The sequence below is a fragment of the Equus asinus genome, chromosome 12 (genome assembly GCF_041296235.1).
Source record: "Equus asinus isolate D_3611 breed Donkey chromosome 12, EquAss-T2T_v2, whole genome shotgun sequence".
NCBI lineage: Eukaryota > Metazoa > Chordata > Mammalia > Perissodactyla > Equidae > Equus > Equus asinus.
Window position 1 is genome coordinate 12,519,099 of NC_091801.1, and position 16,716 is coordinate 12,535,814.

General features: G+C 39.1%; 1 protein-coding gene across 1 annotated transcript in view; it reads right to left on the reverse strand.

Moving 5' to 3' along the window:
• Positions 1-16,716, reverse strand: part of LY96 (lymphocyte antigen 96) — a 29,061-nt gene that overhangs the window by 3,463 nt on the left and 8,882 nt on the right. The window contains exons 2-3 of the mRNA XM_014853750.3: positions 14,197-14,286; positions 9,679-9,807 (exon numbers count right to left, since the gene is read on the reverse strand). Of these exons, the coding sequence (XP_014709236.1) occupies positions 9,679-9,807; positions 14,197-14,286 (219 nt within the window). The remainder of the gene's footprint in view (positions 1-9,678; positions 9,808-14,196; positions 14,287-16,716) is intronic.

Below are 16,716 nucleotides of genomic sequence, written 5' to 3' on the forward strand. Positions count from 1 at the left end.
GAGATGTTGGTTCTTGAGTTTAGTAAAGTGTCATGTCTTCATGGTCTTATGATCTTTCATTCAAGGCCAATCCAATTCAAATTAAATAGTTCAACAAACATTAATTGAAAGCCTACTATGTACCAGGCACTAAGGAGGCAAAGGTTAGTACAACACTGTGCCTTCCCCCAAAGTGTTAGTCTGTGGGGGATACAGACATGCAAAGAAACCACCCCAAATGCAACAGGCAACGAAAAGATGCAGTGAGGATAAAGGCAGTGTAGCATTTTGGGTAAGAGTGATGACTCTGGGGCCAGACTGTTTGGATTTGAATCCCGTCTCTTCTACTTATGTGGTGTGTGACCTTGGGCAAGTCACTTAACTTCTCTGTGCCTCAGGAAAATGGCAACAGATAATAACACGTACCTCACAGGATTATTATGAGGGCTATATGAGTTAATACACGTAAGTGCTCAGAACAATGCCTGGAACATAGCAGTCATTAACCGTTATTCACATTAGAATGTTATTTATTATAACATTAAATGCTACTCCTTCTTTCTAGACCCCCTTCCCATGGCATCTGGTGAATAATAATGATGATGTTATTAATATTATCATTGATATTATTGTTGTTATTCACAAGATGCCATGGGAAGAGAATCTAGAGAAGAGAAAAAAGTGACAGTTGAAACGTCATAAAAGATGGGAAGAAGGGAAAAGGAGAGCATTCCAGGTTCAGGACGAAGAGGAGCAAAGGCAGGAAGGTGAAAATGAATATGACTTATGCAAGTGGCTCAGAGTTATTCAAGCTAAGGAGGAGCAGCAGTGCCTAGAAGTAAGTCTGAAGAAGTAAGCGTGAATGCGCTCAGGTTCTGCATTTAAGAGAATGGAGCAGATGGAAAAACATCCAAGGGCGTGAAACGGTGAGATTTGTTTAGAGAGATGAGTCACAGGACCATGTAGTGGATGGACTTAAGGGGGTCATGCAGAGTCAGGGAGACCAGTCGGAGGCCAGGAGGCAGAGATAGCTGTGAAGAGAAGAGGCAGTGTTTGCCTCCCATGACGGCCATCTCAGGACCCTCTCCCGTTATGGTCTGTCTTAGTAACCTGCTGCTTTCCTTGAGAGGACTTACCATAAACAGAATCTTATTTCATTTTTACCTTGATCTTATTTCATGACTTAGTTGTGATCTTGTTTCCTCTACTAATCTATAAGCTCCATGAGAGCAGGGGTTTTGCTTCGGTCACTTCTGAATTTCCGGCTCTTAGTACCTGGTCTCTGCACATCCGGCTCCAGGACCAGCTACATAATCTATGAGGCTCAGTGCAAAATGAAAATGGGGGCCCCTTTTTCAAAAATCAGGGGAGACATCCCAGGAAACGTACTAAAATATAAAGCTTTTTCCTTTTCTTCCACAGTCTCTCTCTCTGGACTTGCCATGATTTTTTTTTGTTTCTTACTTAACATCATTTGAAATAAAACAAAATTGTAAATTTATTACCATGAATTTTACCATTCATCTTAATACTGCATAGCATCAGTGTTAAACACAAATATCAGAGCATTTAGCTCCAAGGCAGAATCACTGAAATTACACAATTTGTATTTCGTGGCTCATCCCCAGAAGATGCCTCAAGCCAGACTCAGGAAGTCTGGAAGAAGGAAGAGAAGGTCCCTGCAGGCATGAAACAAGCTGAGGGAATGTTCCCTTAGCACAGGGCACAAGGTGAGCGTAGAAGGCACCCAGGGCTACTGCATGACTTGGGCACCTGTGCAAAGCTTGGGCCTGACAGCTGCTTGACAGGGTCCCCCTCCCACGTGCTGTCAGATGCCTTACGCCTCAGAAGAAGGTGAGGAAGTCAAATTAGGTGTCTTTCCTACCCACAGGGCTGCTCTCCCATGAGTGACCCTCAAGGGTTTTGCAAGCTCCATGCAATTCACAGGCTACCTGTTGAGGGGGGAGAATCCCACTCCCACCTAGCTGCCCACCTAACAATGCCGTGGTGCTGCCAGCCCAGGTGGGGTGTCACTGTCATACCCTATGCCAGACACTGCAGGGCACGTGTGCCTGACTCTCACACTCCCTGTATCCAGGCTCCCACCAGGAACAGAGGGCGGCAGGTGTCACTGGATGGGACTAGGGAGGGGGATGCCAGGCAGGGCCCAGTGTGCCAGCAGGGGAGTTGGCTGTGGGAAGCCAAGAACACATCCAGGGGAGGTGAGTATATGCCCCATTTTACCATCAGACTTCACTTAAAAACCCATATTCATATAAAATTTATATGGAACAAAAGACCCCAAATAGCCAAAACAATCCTGAGAAAAGAGAACAAAGCTGGACGTATCACACTCCCTGAATTCAAAATATACTACAAAGCTATAGTAACCCAAGCAGCATGGTACTGGCACAAAAACAGACACACAAATCAATGGAACAGTGTTGAAAGCCCAGAAATAAAACCACACATCTATGGACAGCTAATCTTTGACAAAGGGGCCAAGAACATACAATGGAGAAAGGAAATTTTCTTTAATAAATGGTGTTGGGAAGACTGGACAGCCACATGCAATAAAATGAAAATAGACCATTATCTTACACTATACACAAAATTAACTCAAAATGGATTAAAGACTTGAATGTAACACCTGAAACCATAAAATCTTGGAAGAAAATATAAGCAGTATACTCTTTGACATCCATCTTAGCAGCGTCTTTTCAAATACCATGTCTACTCAAGCAAGGAAAACAAAAGAAAAAATAAACAAATGGGACTACATCAAACTAAAAAGCTTCTGCAGCAAAGGAAACCATCAAAGAAACCAAAAGACAACCGACCAATTGGGAAAAAAATATTTGTAAATCATATATCCAACAAGGGGTTAATTTCCAAAATTCATAAAGAGCTCATACAACTCGACAACAAAAAAATGAACAGCTGGTCAAAAAATGGGCAGAGGATATGAACAGACATTTTTCCTACACAGATGGCCAACAGGCACATGAAAAGATGTTCAACGTCACTAATTGTTAGGGAAATGAAAATCAAAACTCCAATAAGCTATCACCTCACACCTGTCAGGAGGGCTACAATTAACAAGACAAAAAAATAACAAGTGTTGGAGAGGATGGGGAGAAAAGGGAAGCCTCATACACTGCTGGTGGGAATGCAAACTGGTGTAGCCACTATGGAAAACAGTATGGAGATTTCTCAAAAAATTAAAAATAGAAATCCTATGTGGTCCAACAATTCCACTACTGGGCATTTATCCAAAGAACATGAAATCAATAATTCAAAAAGATTTGTGCGTCCCTATGTTCATCATGGCATCATTCACCATAGCCAAGACATGGAAGCAACCCAAGTGCCTATCAACAGATGAATGGATAAAAAAGATGTGGTATATACATACAATGGAATACAACTCAGCCATAAAAAAGACAAAATCATGGATGAACCTTGAAGGTATTATGCTAAGCAAAATAAGTGAGACAGAGAAAGAAAAATACCATATAACCTCACTCACATGTGGAAGATAAACAAGCAAACACATAGATAAAGAGAACAGATTAGTGATTACCAGAGGGGAAAGGGGTGGGGGAAGGGCAAAAGGGCTAAAGGGGCACATATGGATGGTGACAGATAAAAACTAGATTTTTGGTGGTGAACACTATGCAGTCTGCACAGAAACTGAAATACAATAATGTACACCTGAAATTTACACAATGTTATAAGCCAATATGAACTTGTGGGAGATCAGAATTGACCACAACAAAACATGTCTCTTTGGCTTGATGAGTCCCCTGAAAGAAACTTTGAGCTCCTTCCAAATGCCTAAAAGAATTTAAAATAGAAGGGCCTGTTCCAGGAAGGAGCCAATACCATAAGATAACTGTAATGTAATGTCAAATGTGTCCCTCAGCTCACATTGTCTGTAGTTGGCCCATTTGTATTTCCATCTCCATGTAAATTGCCTTCCTCTCCCTTAAAGTCCCAAACCACTACCCCCAAGGATCTCTTTCGTCTTTAGCTAAAAACGGTATTTACGGTAGCAACCTCAGCCATTCTGGCGAGTTGCTCAGTTTTCCTGGATTTCTTCCATGTATACATGTTATGAGGTTTGTTTGGTTTTCTCCTGTTATTCTGTCTCCTGTCAATTTAATTCTCAGGCCAGCCAGAAGGACCTAGAGAGGGTAGAGGAATTGTCTTCCTCCCCTACAAACTCAATAAAATAAAATAAAATAAACACATATTCAAAGACATAATTATTAAGAATCTCAAGGTTATGATCACAGAATATTTAACTCCAAAAGTGAATCTGAGTACATATGAAGCCAACCCTGTCAATTTGTAGAAGGCTGCGGGGGGGGGGGGGGGGGGGGGAGGGAGATGGATGGGACTTGAGGATTTGAGAAAGAAATCAAGAATAACTTCTAAATTTCTATTTGGGTAGACTGCCCAAACACCTACCAGGTCAGGTGGGAAGAAGGAGCTCTAACCTCTTCTGTAGGGTAGCCCTCTTTTTAATTGTTTTGTCTCTCTTGGAAAGCTCATATTTTGGTCATAGCTCCCATTCTATTCTTATGGGAAGTTATCCTGAAGCCTCTGCCCACACTGAAGAAGCCAAGAGAGATCCAAGGCATGGCCAGAGAAAAGACAGAACCCTTGCTTAGACCGTTCTCCACTCTTCCCAAAAGGTATCCAAGCAGCTCACTTGTGGTCCAGTCCATTCCTCCTGGCAACTAGGCAGGATGCAGGACCCAAGCCTCAGATGGTGTTATGGGTTGAAGTGTGTTGAGGTCATTAAAGTGGGCTCTAATCCAATACGACTGTGTCCTCATAAGAAAAAAGGGAAATTTGGACACAGAGACAGACATGCATACAGGGAAGACTGTGAAGGGACACAGGAAGAAAATGGCCATCAACAAGGCAAGAATCGCCTGGAGCCACCAGAAGTTAGGAGAGACAACTGGAACAGATACTTCCTTAGTGCCTTCAGGGGGAGTACAGCCCAGCCAATGCCTTGATCTTGGACTTCTAGCTCCCAGAACTGTTAGACAATAAATTTCTATTGTTCTAAACCACTCAGTTTGTGGTACTTTGTTATAGCAACCCTAGCAAAATTCTGGAAACAGGAATAACGGGCTTATTAAGTTTAAGATGCCTTTGAAATATCCATTTATTTATCCATAAATACATTTTTGACAGAAACAAAGATTGTGTGCATGTCTGTGTGTATGTGTGTGTAAGAAATGGTAAGATTGTGGGTAATTTTGATTTTATTTTTGCTTGGCTATATTTTCTAAATATCAAATCCTAAAAATATATGACTTTTGTAACAAATACAAAAAGGAAAGTTATTTTAAAAGTAAAGACTTATGGTACTTAATTCGATTCCCAAATTGTCAAGGGTCTCTTGGTAGCATCAATGCTGCTTAAATCAGAATGTCCTGAGCTCTGGGCCCATATACCCAGCTGCCAGATGGCCATGTTTATTTGAATGTTCCAAAATTACCTTGAGCTCAACATGCCCAAACCTTAACTATTATCTTTCTCTTTAAAAATCTGCCCCTTCTTGAAAACTGGAAAGCCACATGTAAAAGAATGAAAATTGACCATTCTTTTTCACCATTCACAAAAATAAACTCAAAGTGGATCCAAGACCTAAAGGTAAGACCTGAAGACATAAGGCTTCTAGAAGAAAATATAGGCAGTACACTCTTTGACATCAGTATTAAAAGGATCCTTTCAGACACCATGTCTTCTCAGACAAGGGAAATAGAAAGAATAAACAAATGGGATTTCATCAGACTAAAGAGCTTCTTCAAGGCAAGGGAAAACAGGATTGAAACAAAAAAACAACCCACTAATTGGGAAAAAATATTTGCAAGTCATATCCAACGAAGGGTTAATCTCCATAATGTATAAAGAACTCACACAACTCAACAACAAAAAATCAAAACAACCCAATCAAAAAATGGGCAGGAGACATGAACAGACATTTCTCCAAAGAAGATATACAGATGGCCAATAGGCACATGAAAAGATGTTCACCATCACTGATCATCAGAGAAACGCAAATCAAAACTACACTAAGATATCACCTTATACCCATTAGAATGGCAAAAATAACCAAAACAAAAAGTAACAAATGTTGGAGAGGTTGTGGAGAAAAAGGAACCCTCATGCACTGCTGGTGGGAATGCAAACTGGTGCAGCCACTATGGAAAACAGTATAGAGACTCCTCAAAAAATTAAAAATAGAAATACCATATGACCCAGCCATCCCACTACTGGGTATCCATCCAAAGAGCCTGAAGTCAGCAATTCCAAAAGTCCCATGCACCCCTAAGTTCATTGCAGCATTATTTACAATAGCCAAGATGTGGAAGCAACCTAAGTGCCCATCAACTGATGTTTGGATAAAGAAGATGTGGTATATATATACAATGGAATACTACTCAGCCATAAAAAAGGATAAAATCATCCCATTCACAACGACATGGATGGACCTTGAGGGTATTAAGTGAAATAAGCCAGATGGAGAAAGATAATCTCTGTACGATCCACTCATATGTGGAAGTTAAACATGTAGACAAAGAGAACAGATTAGTGGCTACCTGGGGAAAGGGGGTGGGGTGGGGGTGGGCACAAAGGGTGAAGTAGTGCATCTACAACACAACTGACAAAGAGTGATGTACAAGTGAAATTTCACAAGGTTGTAAACTATCATAATCTCAATAAAAAATTTTTTTTAAAAATCTGCCTCTTCTTTTGCATACATCATTTCAGAAAATGGCACTTGCATTCATTCAGGCATGGGCCTTGAGTTACTCTTGATTTTCCCTAATCTTTGCCTACCACATAAAATCAGGGGGCAGGTGCAGCCAGTCCTGTCTCCCAATAACCTCTCTTTCCTCTCCCCTCCTACTGCCAGGGCCGCCATCTTTGTTCAACCCTCATGGTCTCTCACACAGCCTCCCAGCTGCTCTTCCTTCCACCCAAGTTTCCTGCCTCAGCCAACTTCCGCCTCCTTCCATATGGACACTAGTTATCTGCAAAAATGGAAATCTCAGTGGGTCATCCCTACCCACTGACAACAGGATGCAAGCCAATATTTTGCACCTGACTTTCATGCTCGCTCATGTCCCCTTTTCTAGGCTCATCTCCAGTAATTCCCCACAAGCACATTCTGCTCCAGCTACAAAAAGACCACTCTCCAAAGAAACCATATTCTTTCATGTCTCCAGGTGTTTGCATATGCTGTTTCCCCTCCAGGGAATGTCCTTCCTCCCCGCTCTAATGTTCTCAGATTCAAGACTCTAATAAAATATTCTCCGAAGCCTTAGCTGAGTTCTCCTGTCACAGTAAATAACTGATAACTATATCGCTAAATCTAAGAGCATATAATTCTATTAGCATTTATGACATTTTGTTGTAATTTTTGTTCCCATGACTGTCTTTTCTGGAACAGAGTGACCTTCTGGGGAGGGAGAACCTATCATCCAACTTTGGATCACCAGAGTCTAAATCACGCCTTGCTCCAATTATGCTCAATAGATGTCTGAGGAAGGAAGGGAGGGAGGGAAGAAGCCGGCAGCCTGGGTGGAGTCGGACACATCTTAGATATCAAGAAAGTGACACTTCAAAAATTCAGGTAAAATGTCAACATAATCCCCAGAGATTATGTGAAGTAATTGTAAAACAGTTGTTTTAAAAAACAGTGATCTGCCAAGAGGATTTTTTTAAAGAGAAAGCATGGTACAGAGGAAGAGCAGGCCTTAGGAGTCAGAGGCCACTCCGTTACCAGTTCTCCACATGAGCAAGGGCACGTCACTGACCACTACAGACATCCACTTCCTCACTCGTAAAAATGACAGGACTGTAAAATCAGGAAGAAAAGGCCTCCTGTTATCCACGTGACTATTTATTATTCAATAGCCACAATCTTAAATTCTCACTCTGAGCGCTGTACTAAGCTTTATTACACACATTCTCTAAATTAACCCTTAAAACCACGTAAAATAGGTTTTACTGTCCTCATTTTAGAGATGAGGAAAACGAGGCTGTAGAGATTAAATAACACTCCCAGGGTTACATTGCTGCTAGATGGAAAAGCTGAGACACAGGCTCTTTGCGACTCTGAGCCCAGACTCATAAACAAAGCCACCTCCGTGAGTGGTATGTGGCTCGGGGGTGGCAGACAAGCTAGAGACCTGGAGAGATGGTTAGTTGGGAGACACACGTTTGCATAGCAAGCACGTTGATTTACTCAGAAATTATTTTCTTAATGACTGATAGAATGTATAATCAAATTGATGTACTTGTCAAAGCAAGTATAAGCTTTTCTATTATGAATTTTTATATTACTCTCATTCCATTAATTCTCTACACTTACTTTCCATTTCTTGCCCCATCTATATCTAATTTATGCTACATTGCTAAATTCAATGTGTGCATGTAAACTATCTGAAATCTTTTTTAAACAAGAGAGGGCACAGGTTAATGGTAAATAATTACATGGGAAAACATTCAACTGTAATAGTAATAAAAAAATGTTAACATAACAATTAGGTACAAGTTTTTACCTAATAAAGTTTGGTTTTTAAACTTCTTTATTTTAAATAATAATGCTCAGTGTTAACAAGACAGAGATTGAACCACTATACACACACACATTGCGGTGGTACAATGTATAAATTGGTAGTCCTTTAGAAAAGCAATTTGGCCTTATGTAAACAAAACAACAAATATATTCAAACCATTTAAGCTCAGAAATCTCCCTGAGAGTTATCTGTAACTCCTTCTTCCAACATGTGACTATTCAAATCTAAAATATGAGGAAAATTACATACAGAAATATATTTATTATAATATTATTTATAATAGTAAAAATATCAGAAGGAAACTAAATGTGCAATAAAGAGAATGGAGGCGTGAACTAGGGCATACCCACTAACGGAGACGTTTCACTGTGTAATGTTTACACTCTGATTTTTGAACCCCATGGCATATCTAGTCAAAGAATTAAACCAATCAATTTTTAAAAAGAAAATAATTGTATAGTGTACTTAAAACTACACAAACAATATGCATAGATTTAAAAACGAGAAGGAAATACTCCAAAACGTTTTTAGAAATATGATTCTGTGACTTTATCACAGTTTCTAGTTTCCAATTTTTGGTACTGTGATAGTATGATATTTATAATCTTTTAAACTGTTTAAAACACTAGTTTAAAAATTATTAAGGAAAAATTCACGGGTATGTAATAAGCGACCCTTAAAGTTATAAATCTAAAATGTTACGATTCTGTGAATAATTCCATGACGGAAAAAAGGGAGGGTGGAGACATTGAAGAAACAAATGTAGCTGCATAGAAAAGTCTAGTGAGTTTCTGTGAAAAATAATAAATGTAATGTTTCGTAAAAGATATCCATAACCAAGCATAAATGTACAATATGAAAGTGAACAAGGTAAAAATTTTAATATCTCTTCAAACACACTCAAATAAGTGTCACCTTAATAACAATTCAATGACATAATTGTAAAACGTTTAAGCTGCTAAAAGTAAAAACTTTGGATGGAAATAAAGAATTATTATCAGAAAAAGAACTCACAGTTTCAGTGCATTTAATTTTCACAACATTCTCATATTCTATTCTATTCTGAGAGTAATGTACATTGAATGCTTACCTCCCTTCAGAGCTCTGCAAAAAGAATAGTCATCATCAGATCCTCGGCAAATAACCTCTTTACGCATTGGAAACTCCAGAGAGTTCATAGTTAGATAGAGGTTGAAATATAATTTTTTTATATCTCTTCCTTAAAAAGAAAAAAGAAAATCTCATTAGCCCTCAAATGGGAGATTCTTTTATAAATAATAATTAACATTTATTGTATACTTAAAATATGCCACTTGCTTTTCCTATGCTATTTCATCTAATCATTACAACTACTTATAATGTGGGTATTATTATTCTTGTTTTGCAGATGAGAAAACTCAAGTTCTGAGAGGGCAACCAGGCGATTGTAATCAAATAGAATGTTCCACAGTAAGAATAATGTGTGGTATGTCTAAAAATAGAGGAACCAATTTTTTTAAGAAAACTATCAAATGAAGATATAAAATTTCCAGTTCTACTTACAGGTCTACTAGGAAGTTCCAAAGAAAGGAAAAGGAAAGGAAAGGAAGTGAGGATAATCAATTCATGACTACTTTTTTAGGACTCTTGATGAAAGATTTCTTGGAGAATAAAACTGAACCTTTTGATTAAAAATTATATGTATGAGCTATTTATTATTTCCTCATCATCTCCCTATTACCAATTAACATGAAAAACTCCAGTAAACAATGCATTTTGCTCAACTCTTCTAAGTTATTAAGTTGGCCCAACTGGAAAAGATATAAAATCTTTTTTATAATGAAAACAATTATTGTAACTACTACTTCATTGAAAATATTTTTCTAATAAGGTCACCATGACTCATTGAAGCCATAATCAGAAAATTTTTCCATCTTTAGCTAGGATTTAGCTATGCTTCACAGAACTGCCAGTTCCTTGCTCAAAACTCCTTCCTTTGGCGTTGGTTCTACCGCTGTCTTCTGGTTGTCCTATAACGCCTCTGACACCTTCTCCTCAGTCTGGTTCATGGAGTCCTCTTTCTTAGGGTTCTATCCTCAGTTCTGCTCAATTTTCACTGTGCACACTCTCTCTGGTTTAAGTACCACATGGGGTGATAATCCTCAAATCATCGTCTTTAGTCTCAACTTTTCTCCTGAGCACCTGTCCTATATACGCATTCAATAGCTCTACTCAGATGTTGCTCATTACCTTAGCCAACAGATCCAAAACTGACTTTCTCATCTTCATCACTAAATCAGCGCTAGAATTCCAAACCCCAGTTAATCTTACTAGCTTCCTTTTTATCCCCATTACCACTGTCTTAACGCAGGCTCTCATTACTGTGAGCCTAAAGTACTACCAAACTTCCAAATTTATCTCCATTTCTCTACTTTTAGGGTAAAGTGTGGAGAAGAAGAACATCATAGGGTCTGTTTCAAACAGTGGTCCCATGGCCCACTCCATGGATTTGGGTCTGATCCTCTCAAAAAGCAGGGATGTATATAGAAGTTGAAGAGCTGTGTTCACAATGAATTCCTTGAGACACTGGCACACAGCTGTACTGCTGTGGTGTCCAGTGACAATGCAGGACAAGGGACCTTCCTTCACTTATGCATGGAACATAGCATGATTCTAGCTTTCAGTCACTCCAAGAAAGGGAATGCTGCTTTGACATCTCAACGGTTTACATCTTGAGCAGCTTCTTGCCCTTGGAGCTCACTGTGGTCATGTTAGGCACATGACCACTTGTGTGGCTCAGCAGCTGGAGATATCAATGTATGTGTTGCAATGAGAGACGAGAGACACGGTGGCTGTCATGTGGCAACAAAGAAGACTGTTTCTGAGCTCACCTAAGACATCTCCAGGAACTTTTAGAAATAACTTTGAGAGAGGCTTATGGTCCAGCTTTATTTATCTGTCAATCAGTTATTCATATACAAGTAATTTACTAGCAAGGCTATAAAGTCTCAAAACAAATAATTTCCATTCCCAATCTATTTTTGGGTCGAGGTTGTACTTACAGCTCTTACTGAATTTAAATAGAGATAGGGCCATAAAAATAAGGTTGATTTCTATGAATGTGACCTCACACTTTATTTATATTTTTTTTGAGAAAGATTAGCCCTGAGCTAACTACTGCCAATCCTCCTCTTTTTGCTGAGGAAGACTGGCCCTGAGCTAACATCCATACCCATCTTCCTTTACTTTATACGTGGGACGTCTGCCACAGCATTGCTTTTGCCAAGCGGTGCCGTGTCCACACCCAGGATCTGAACCGGCGAACCCCGGGCCACTGAGAAGCGGAACATGCAAACTTAACTGCTGCACCACCAGGCCGGCCCTACCCCACACCTTATATAGACATTCTAGTATATTCTAGGGAAACTTAGCTCATAATTGAGAGGCAGTATAAAAAATATGACTAAATAATTCCTTTGTTACTGAATTAATATAATATTACATAAATGCCATATTTACTGAATGATTAAGGTATTTGTAGTGGCCACAGAGGTATGCTACTTCAACCTCCCTTCCAAAGAACTTGCTGGGAGGAGGGAAGCGACAGACAGCCTCCAGCTGCTGCACCTTCAGATCCATCTCAGCACCCACCCAGGGTCCAAACTCTCACAGGCTTCTGCTATAATGACCGAGTACCACAAAGACACTGGAGCCAGCCTAGTCCTGTCTGTCATGGGACACTTGTGACTCCAAGGCTCCCTGCTGACCAGGCTGAGAGTGTCTCAGGGATGCATTTTGTCTCATGACCATCCTACCAGATTCTCCTTTGTTCCCACTCCTATTTCAAAGATGCCAGACCTGCACCTAAATCTGAATTCTCTCCTTACCTGCTCTGGTTTTCTCTTCCCTTTATTGTTCACAAGCATTTCCCCCAATAAGTCCCTTGTATGTCTAATTCCTTCTTGACATCTGCTTTTCAGAGAACCCTAAATGGTACTGTATTTTATTATTATCACTTGGGCCAGGAAGGATACTACCTGCTCCCTGTGTGTAAGGGCAAGGGGTTCACTTGAAAATGAGATCATTTGTTATGAAATAATCACCTCTGCCAAACATCTGGGGGTAAAGCACACCACAGAGACCAGAAAGCAAAACCCAAGGAAAGAGGAAAAAATTGTAGAGCCTTATAGGCAAAAGTATAGATTATTTCTTTTACCATTGGCCAAGAAAGTGCAGCAGACAAAGTCAATTATTCTTTCCTCTCTGCTACCACTAAGCCTTGCTGCTATCATTTCACTTACCATACCATATTATCTACAGACCTGTCCCTTGCATTGCACTGAGAGATTCTTGAAGGTCAAAAGAATGTCTTATTTATCAACGAATTCACAGTACCTGGCAGAATACTTGAAATATACTATGCATTTAGTAAGTAATTTTTAATGAATACAGAAACAAAGTATCAAAATACAGCTTGAACAACTAGACTCAGGAAAATTAAACCACAAGTTTACTGTCTATCATATCTGGGTTCTCAGCTACCTTTTTTCTTATAAGCTGGAGAACTAAAATCAGGGGGAAAATGTTTCTTTTAGCTTATTTATGTGAAAGTGCTTTATAAAGCATAAGCTCCAAATATAAACTAGGATATAAATAATGATAGTGAGGATGAAAACAATAATGATAATGATGATGATTAGAAATGAAGTTTCCTGGGATCCTAGGGCTTACAGGCAACAAACCTGACTGGTAGGAGAGGATGAAAGTTTTGTTTGTTTTCACAGACACTCAGATCCAGCCCAATGCCAGCACCATCACCCAATTCAGTTTTTATTAAGCTAATGACAAGTAAAATCATAGAGAGGAAAAACAAGACACAACACACACAAAACCCAAAATATAATCGCATTCTTTCATTTCCTCATCATCATATTTTTTTTCTAGAAAGGTCATCTTGAGAAAAAAAAATCCTGGCTTGCTCATACATAGATCTTTGACTAGTGGAGATCCAGCTTTGCTCATCAGCTGAATAGCTGATGGTCGACAAAGGATATATCTATTAGACTGTTAGAAGTCCCAAGTTATTTCCATTTTCACCCCATGCCATCGTGTAATCTCCTCCTGTGAGTCTGACCTAGTCTAGTGACTTGCTTCTAACAAATAGAATACACCAAAGATGATAGAGTGACACTTCTGTGATTAGGCTACATAAGACTGTGACTTTTACCTTGTCAGCTGACTGTCCCCCTTGCTGGCTCTGACAAAGCAAGAAGTCATGTTAAAAAGGCCCATATGGCAAGGAACCGAGGGCTGGCCAAAAGCCAGACAGGAACGGAATACTGTCAACTACCAATGAGTTTAGAAGTGACTCTTTCCCTAGCTGAGCCTTCAGAAGTCTGGACGGCAACTTTATGAGAGATCCTGAAGCAGATACAGCTAAACCATGCCCAGACTACTGACAGACAAAGACAATGTGATAATAGATGTCCACTGTTTAAGCCACTAAATTGTGGTAATTTGTTACATAGCAATAGAAAACTAATACATGTATCTTTGGAACACAATCATTTATCGTTGACATTCCTTGAGTCCTTGTAATTGATGTACAAAAACAAAACTTTTGACTTACTTGGAACGAAGAGTATGTGCAAATGACCGCTGGTTCCCTTCAGTTCGATACAGGGTTCAAGATTTATTGAAATCGGGGACTTCATGTTATCTAAATGGAATAAAGATAACGTCAATAAATTATTACAAATCATTTCCAATAAGTAGAGTATTCTGAATATCAGGTCCCAAAAGATGCCTTTAGCCTTAAGTGTATAATGAGAAAATTTGAGGGTAGTTAAAAATATCTCCCTCCCTAGAGGAGTGACATCAGCAAGATGACAGAGTAGGAAGTCCAAGACCCTCCTTCCCCCACAAACATGCCAAACAGCAACAATTCATGGACCGATTCCCTTTGCGAAAAATCAGAAGGTAATTTAAAGCTTCCTGCATCCCAGGAGAATGTGAAACCAGACTCACCAAAGTTGGTAGGGAGATTTGGGACACCCTCTCACCAGAGACCCTGCCCCTGGCAGAGCATAAGCAGGAAGAGATCTCCCAGCCCCCAGCTTTACACAGTAGGGAAGAGATTGGTTCATGCCTCCAGAGCCCCAAATTTTCCAGGGGGGATCCCCAGAGGACTGAAGAAATAGAAAGCCTCAATAGACCTATAACTAGTATGCAGATTGAATCAGTAATGAAAAACCTCCCAACAAAAGCAAGCCCAGGACCAGATGGCTTCACGAGTGAATTCTACCAAACATTTAATTAAGAGTAACACCAATCCTTCTCAAACTCTTCCACAAAATTGAAGAGGAGGCAATACTGTCAAACTCATTTTAAGAGATCAGTATGATCCTAATACCAAAACCAGACAAAGACTCTACAAGAAAAGAAAACTACAGGCCAATATCCCTGATAAATATAGATGCAAAAATTCTCAACCCAATACTAGCAAACTGAATTCAACAACACATTAAAAGCTTCATACACCATCACCAAGCGGAATTTATTCCTCCAATGTGAGGATGGTTCAACATAAAAAACCAACTGATGTGCTATACCACATTAATAGAAAAAAGGATAAAAATCACATGATCATCTTGATAGACGCAGAAAAAGTGTTTGACAAAATTCAACAACCTTTCATGATAAAAACTCTCAACACCCTAGGGTTAGAGGAGATGGCCTCAACGTAATGAAGGCCATATATGAAAGGCCCATAGCTAAAATCACACTCAGTGGTAAGAAGCTGAAAGTTTGTCCTCTAAGATCAGGAATAAGGCAAGGATAACCGCTTTCAGCACAGGACCAAAATAGAAAGCAAGAAGTAAAATTCTTCCTCTTTGCAGATGACATGATTTTATATCTAGAAAACCCTAAAGACTCTATAAAAAACCTGTTAGAACTAATGAACAAATTCAGTAAAGTTGCAGCATACAAAATCAACATACAAAAATCAGTTGTATCTCTATGTATTAACAATCGACTATTTGAAAAGGAAATTCGGAAAACAATCCCATTTGACAAAAGTACTGAAAAGAATAAAATATCTAGGATTAAACTTCACTATGGAGGTGAAAGACATGTATACTGAAAACCACGAAACACTGATGAAGGAAATCAAGCAAGACACAAACAAATAGAAAGGCATCCTGTCTTCACTGATTGGAAGACATATTGTTAAAAATGTCCATATTACCCAAAGCAATCTACAGATTCAAAGCATTTCCCATCAAAATCTCAATAGCATTTTTTACAGATATAGAAAAAACAACTAAAATTCATATGGAACTACAAATAGCCAAACCAATCTTGAGGAACAAATCTGGAGGCATCACACTTCCTGATTTCAAACTATACCACAAAGCTACAGTAATCAAAACAGTATGGTATTGGCATAAAGACAAACATACAAACCAACCGAACTAAACAGAGCCCAGGAATAAATCCATGCATATATTGTCAACCAATCTTTGACAGGGTGCCAAGAATGCACAATGGGGAAACGATAGTCCCTTCAGCAAATGGTGCTGGGAAAACTAGATGTCCACATGTCAAAGAATGAAATTAGACCCTTATCTTACACCACACGCAAAAATCAACTCAGAATGGAATAAGCACTTAAACATAAGATTCAAAACTGTAAAATCCTAGAAGAAAACATAGAGTAAAAAATTCATGACATTGGTCTTGACAAAGATTTCATGAATATGACACCAAAAGCAGAGGCAGTAAAAACATAAATAAACAAGTGGGATGACACCAAACCAAACAGCTTCTTCAGAGCAGAGGAAACAATCAACAGAGTGAAAAGGCAACCTATGGAATGGGAGATAATATTCGCAAACCATATATCTGATAAGGTGTTAATCTCCAAAATATATAATAGGTTCAACAATTCAGTTGTAAAAACACTAATAACCTGTTTTAAAAGTGGGCTAAGGATTTGAATAGACATTTCTCAAAAGAAGACATGCAAATAGCCAAAAGGTACATGAAAAAATGCTCAATGTCACCAAGCATAAGGGAAATGCAATCACACTGAGATATCACCCCACACCTGTCAGGATGGCTATCATGGAAAAAAAAGAAAAAAAAA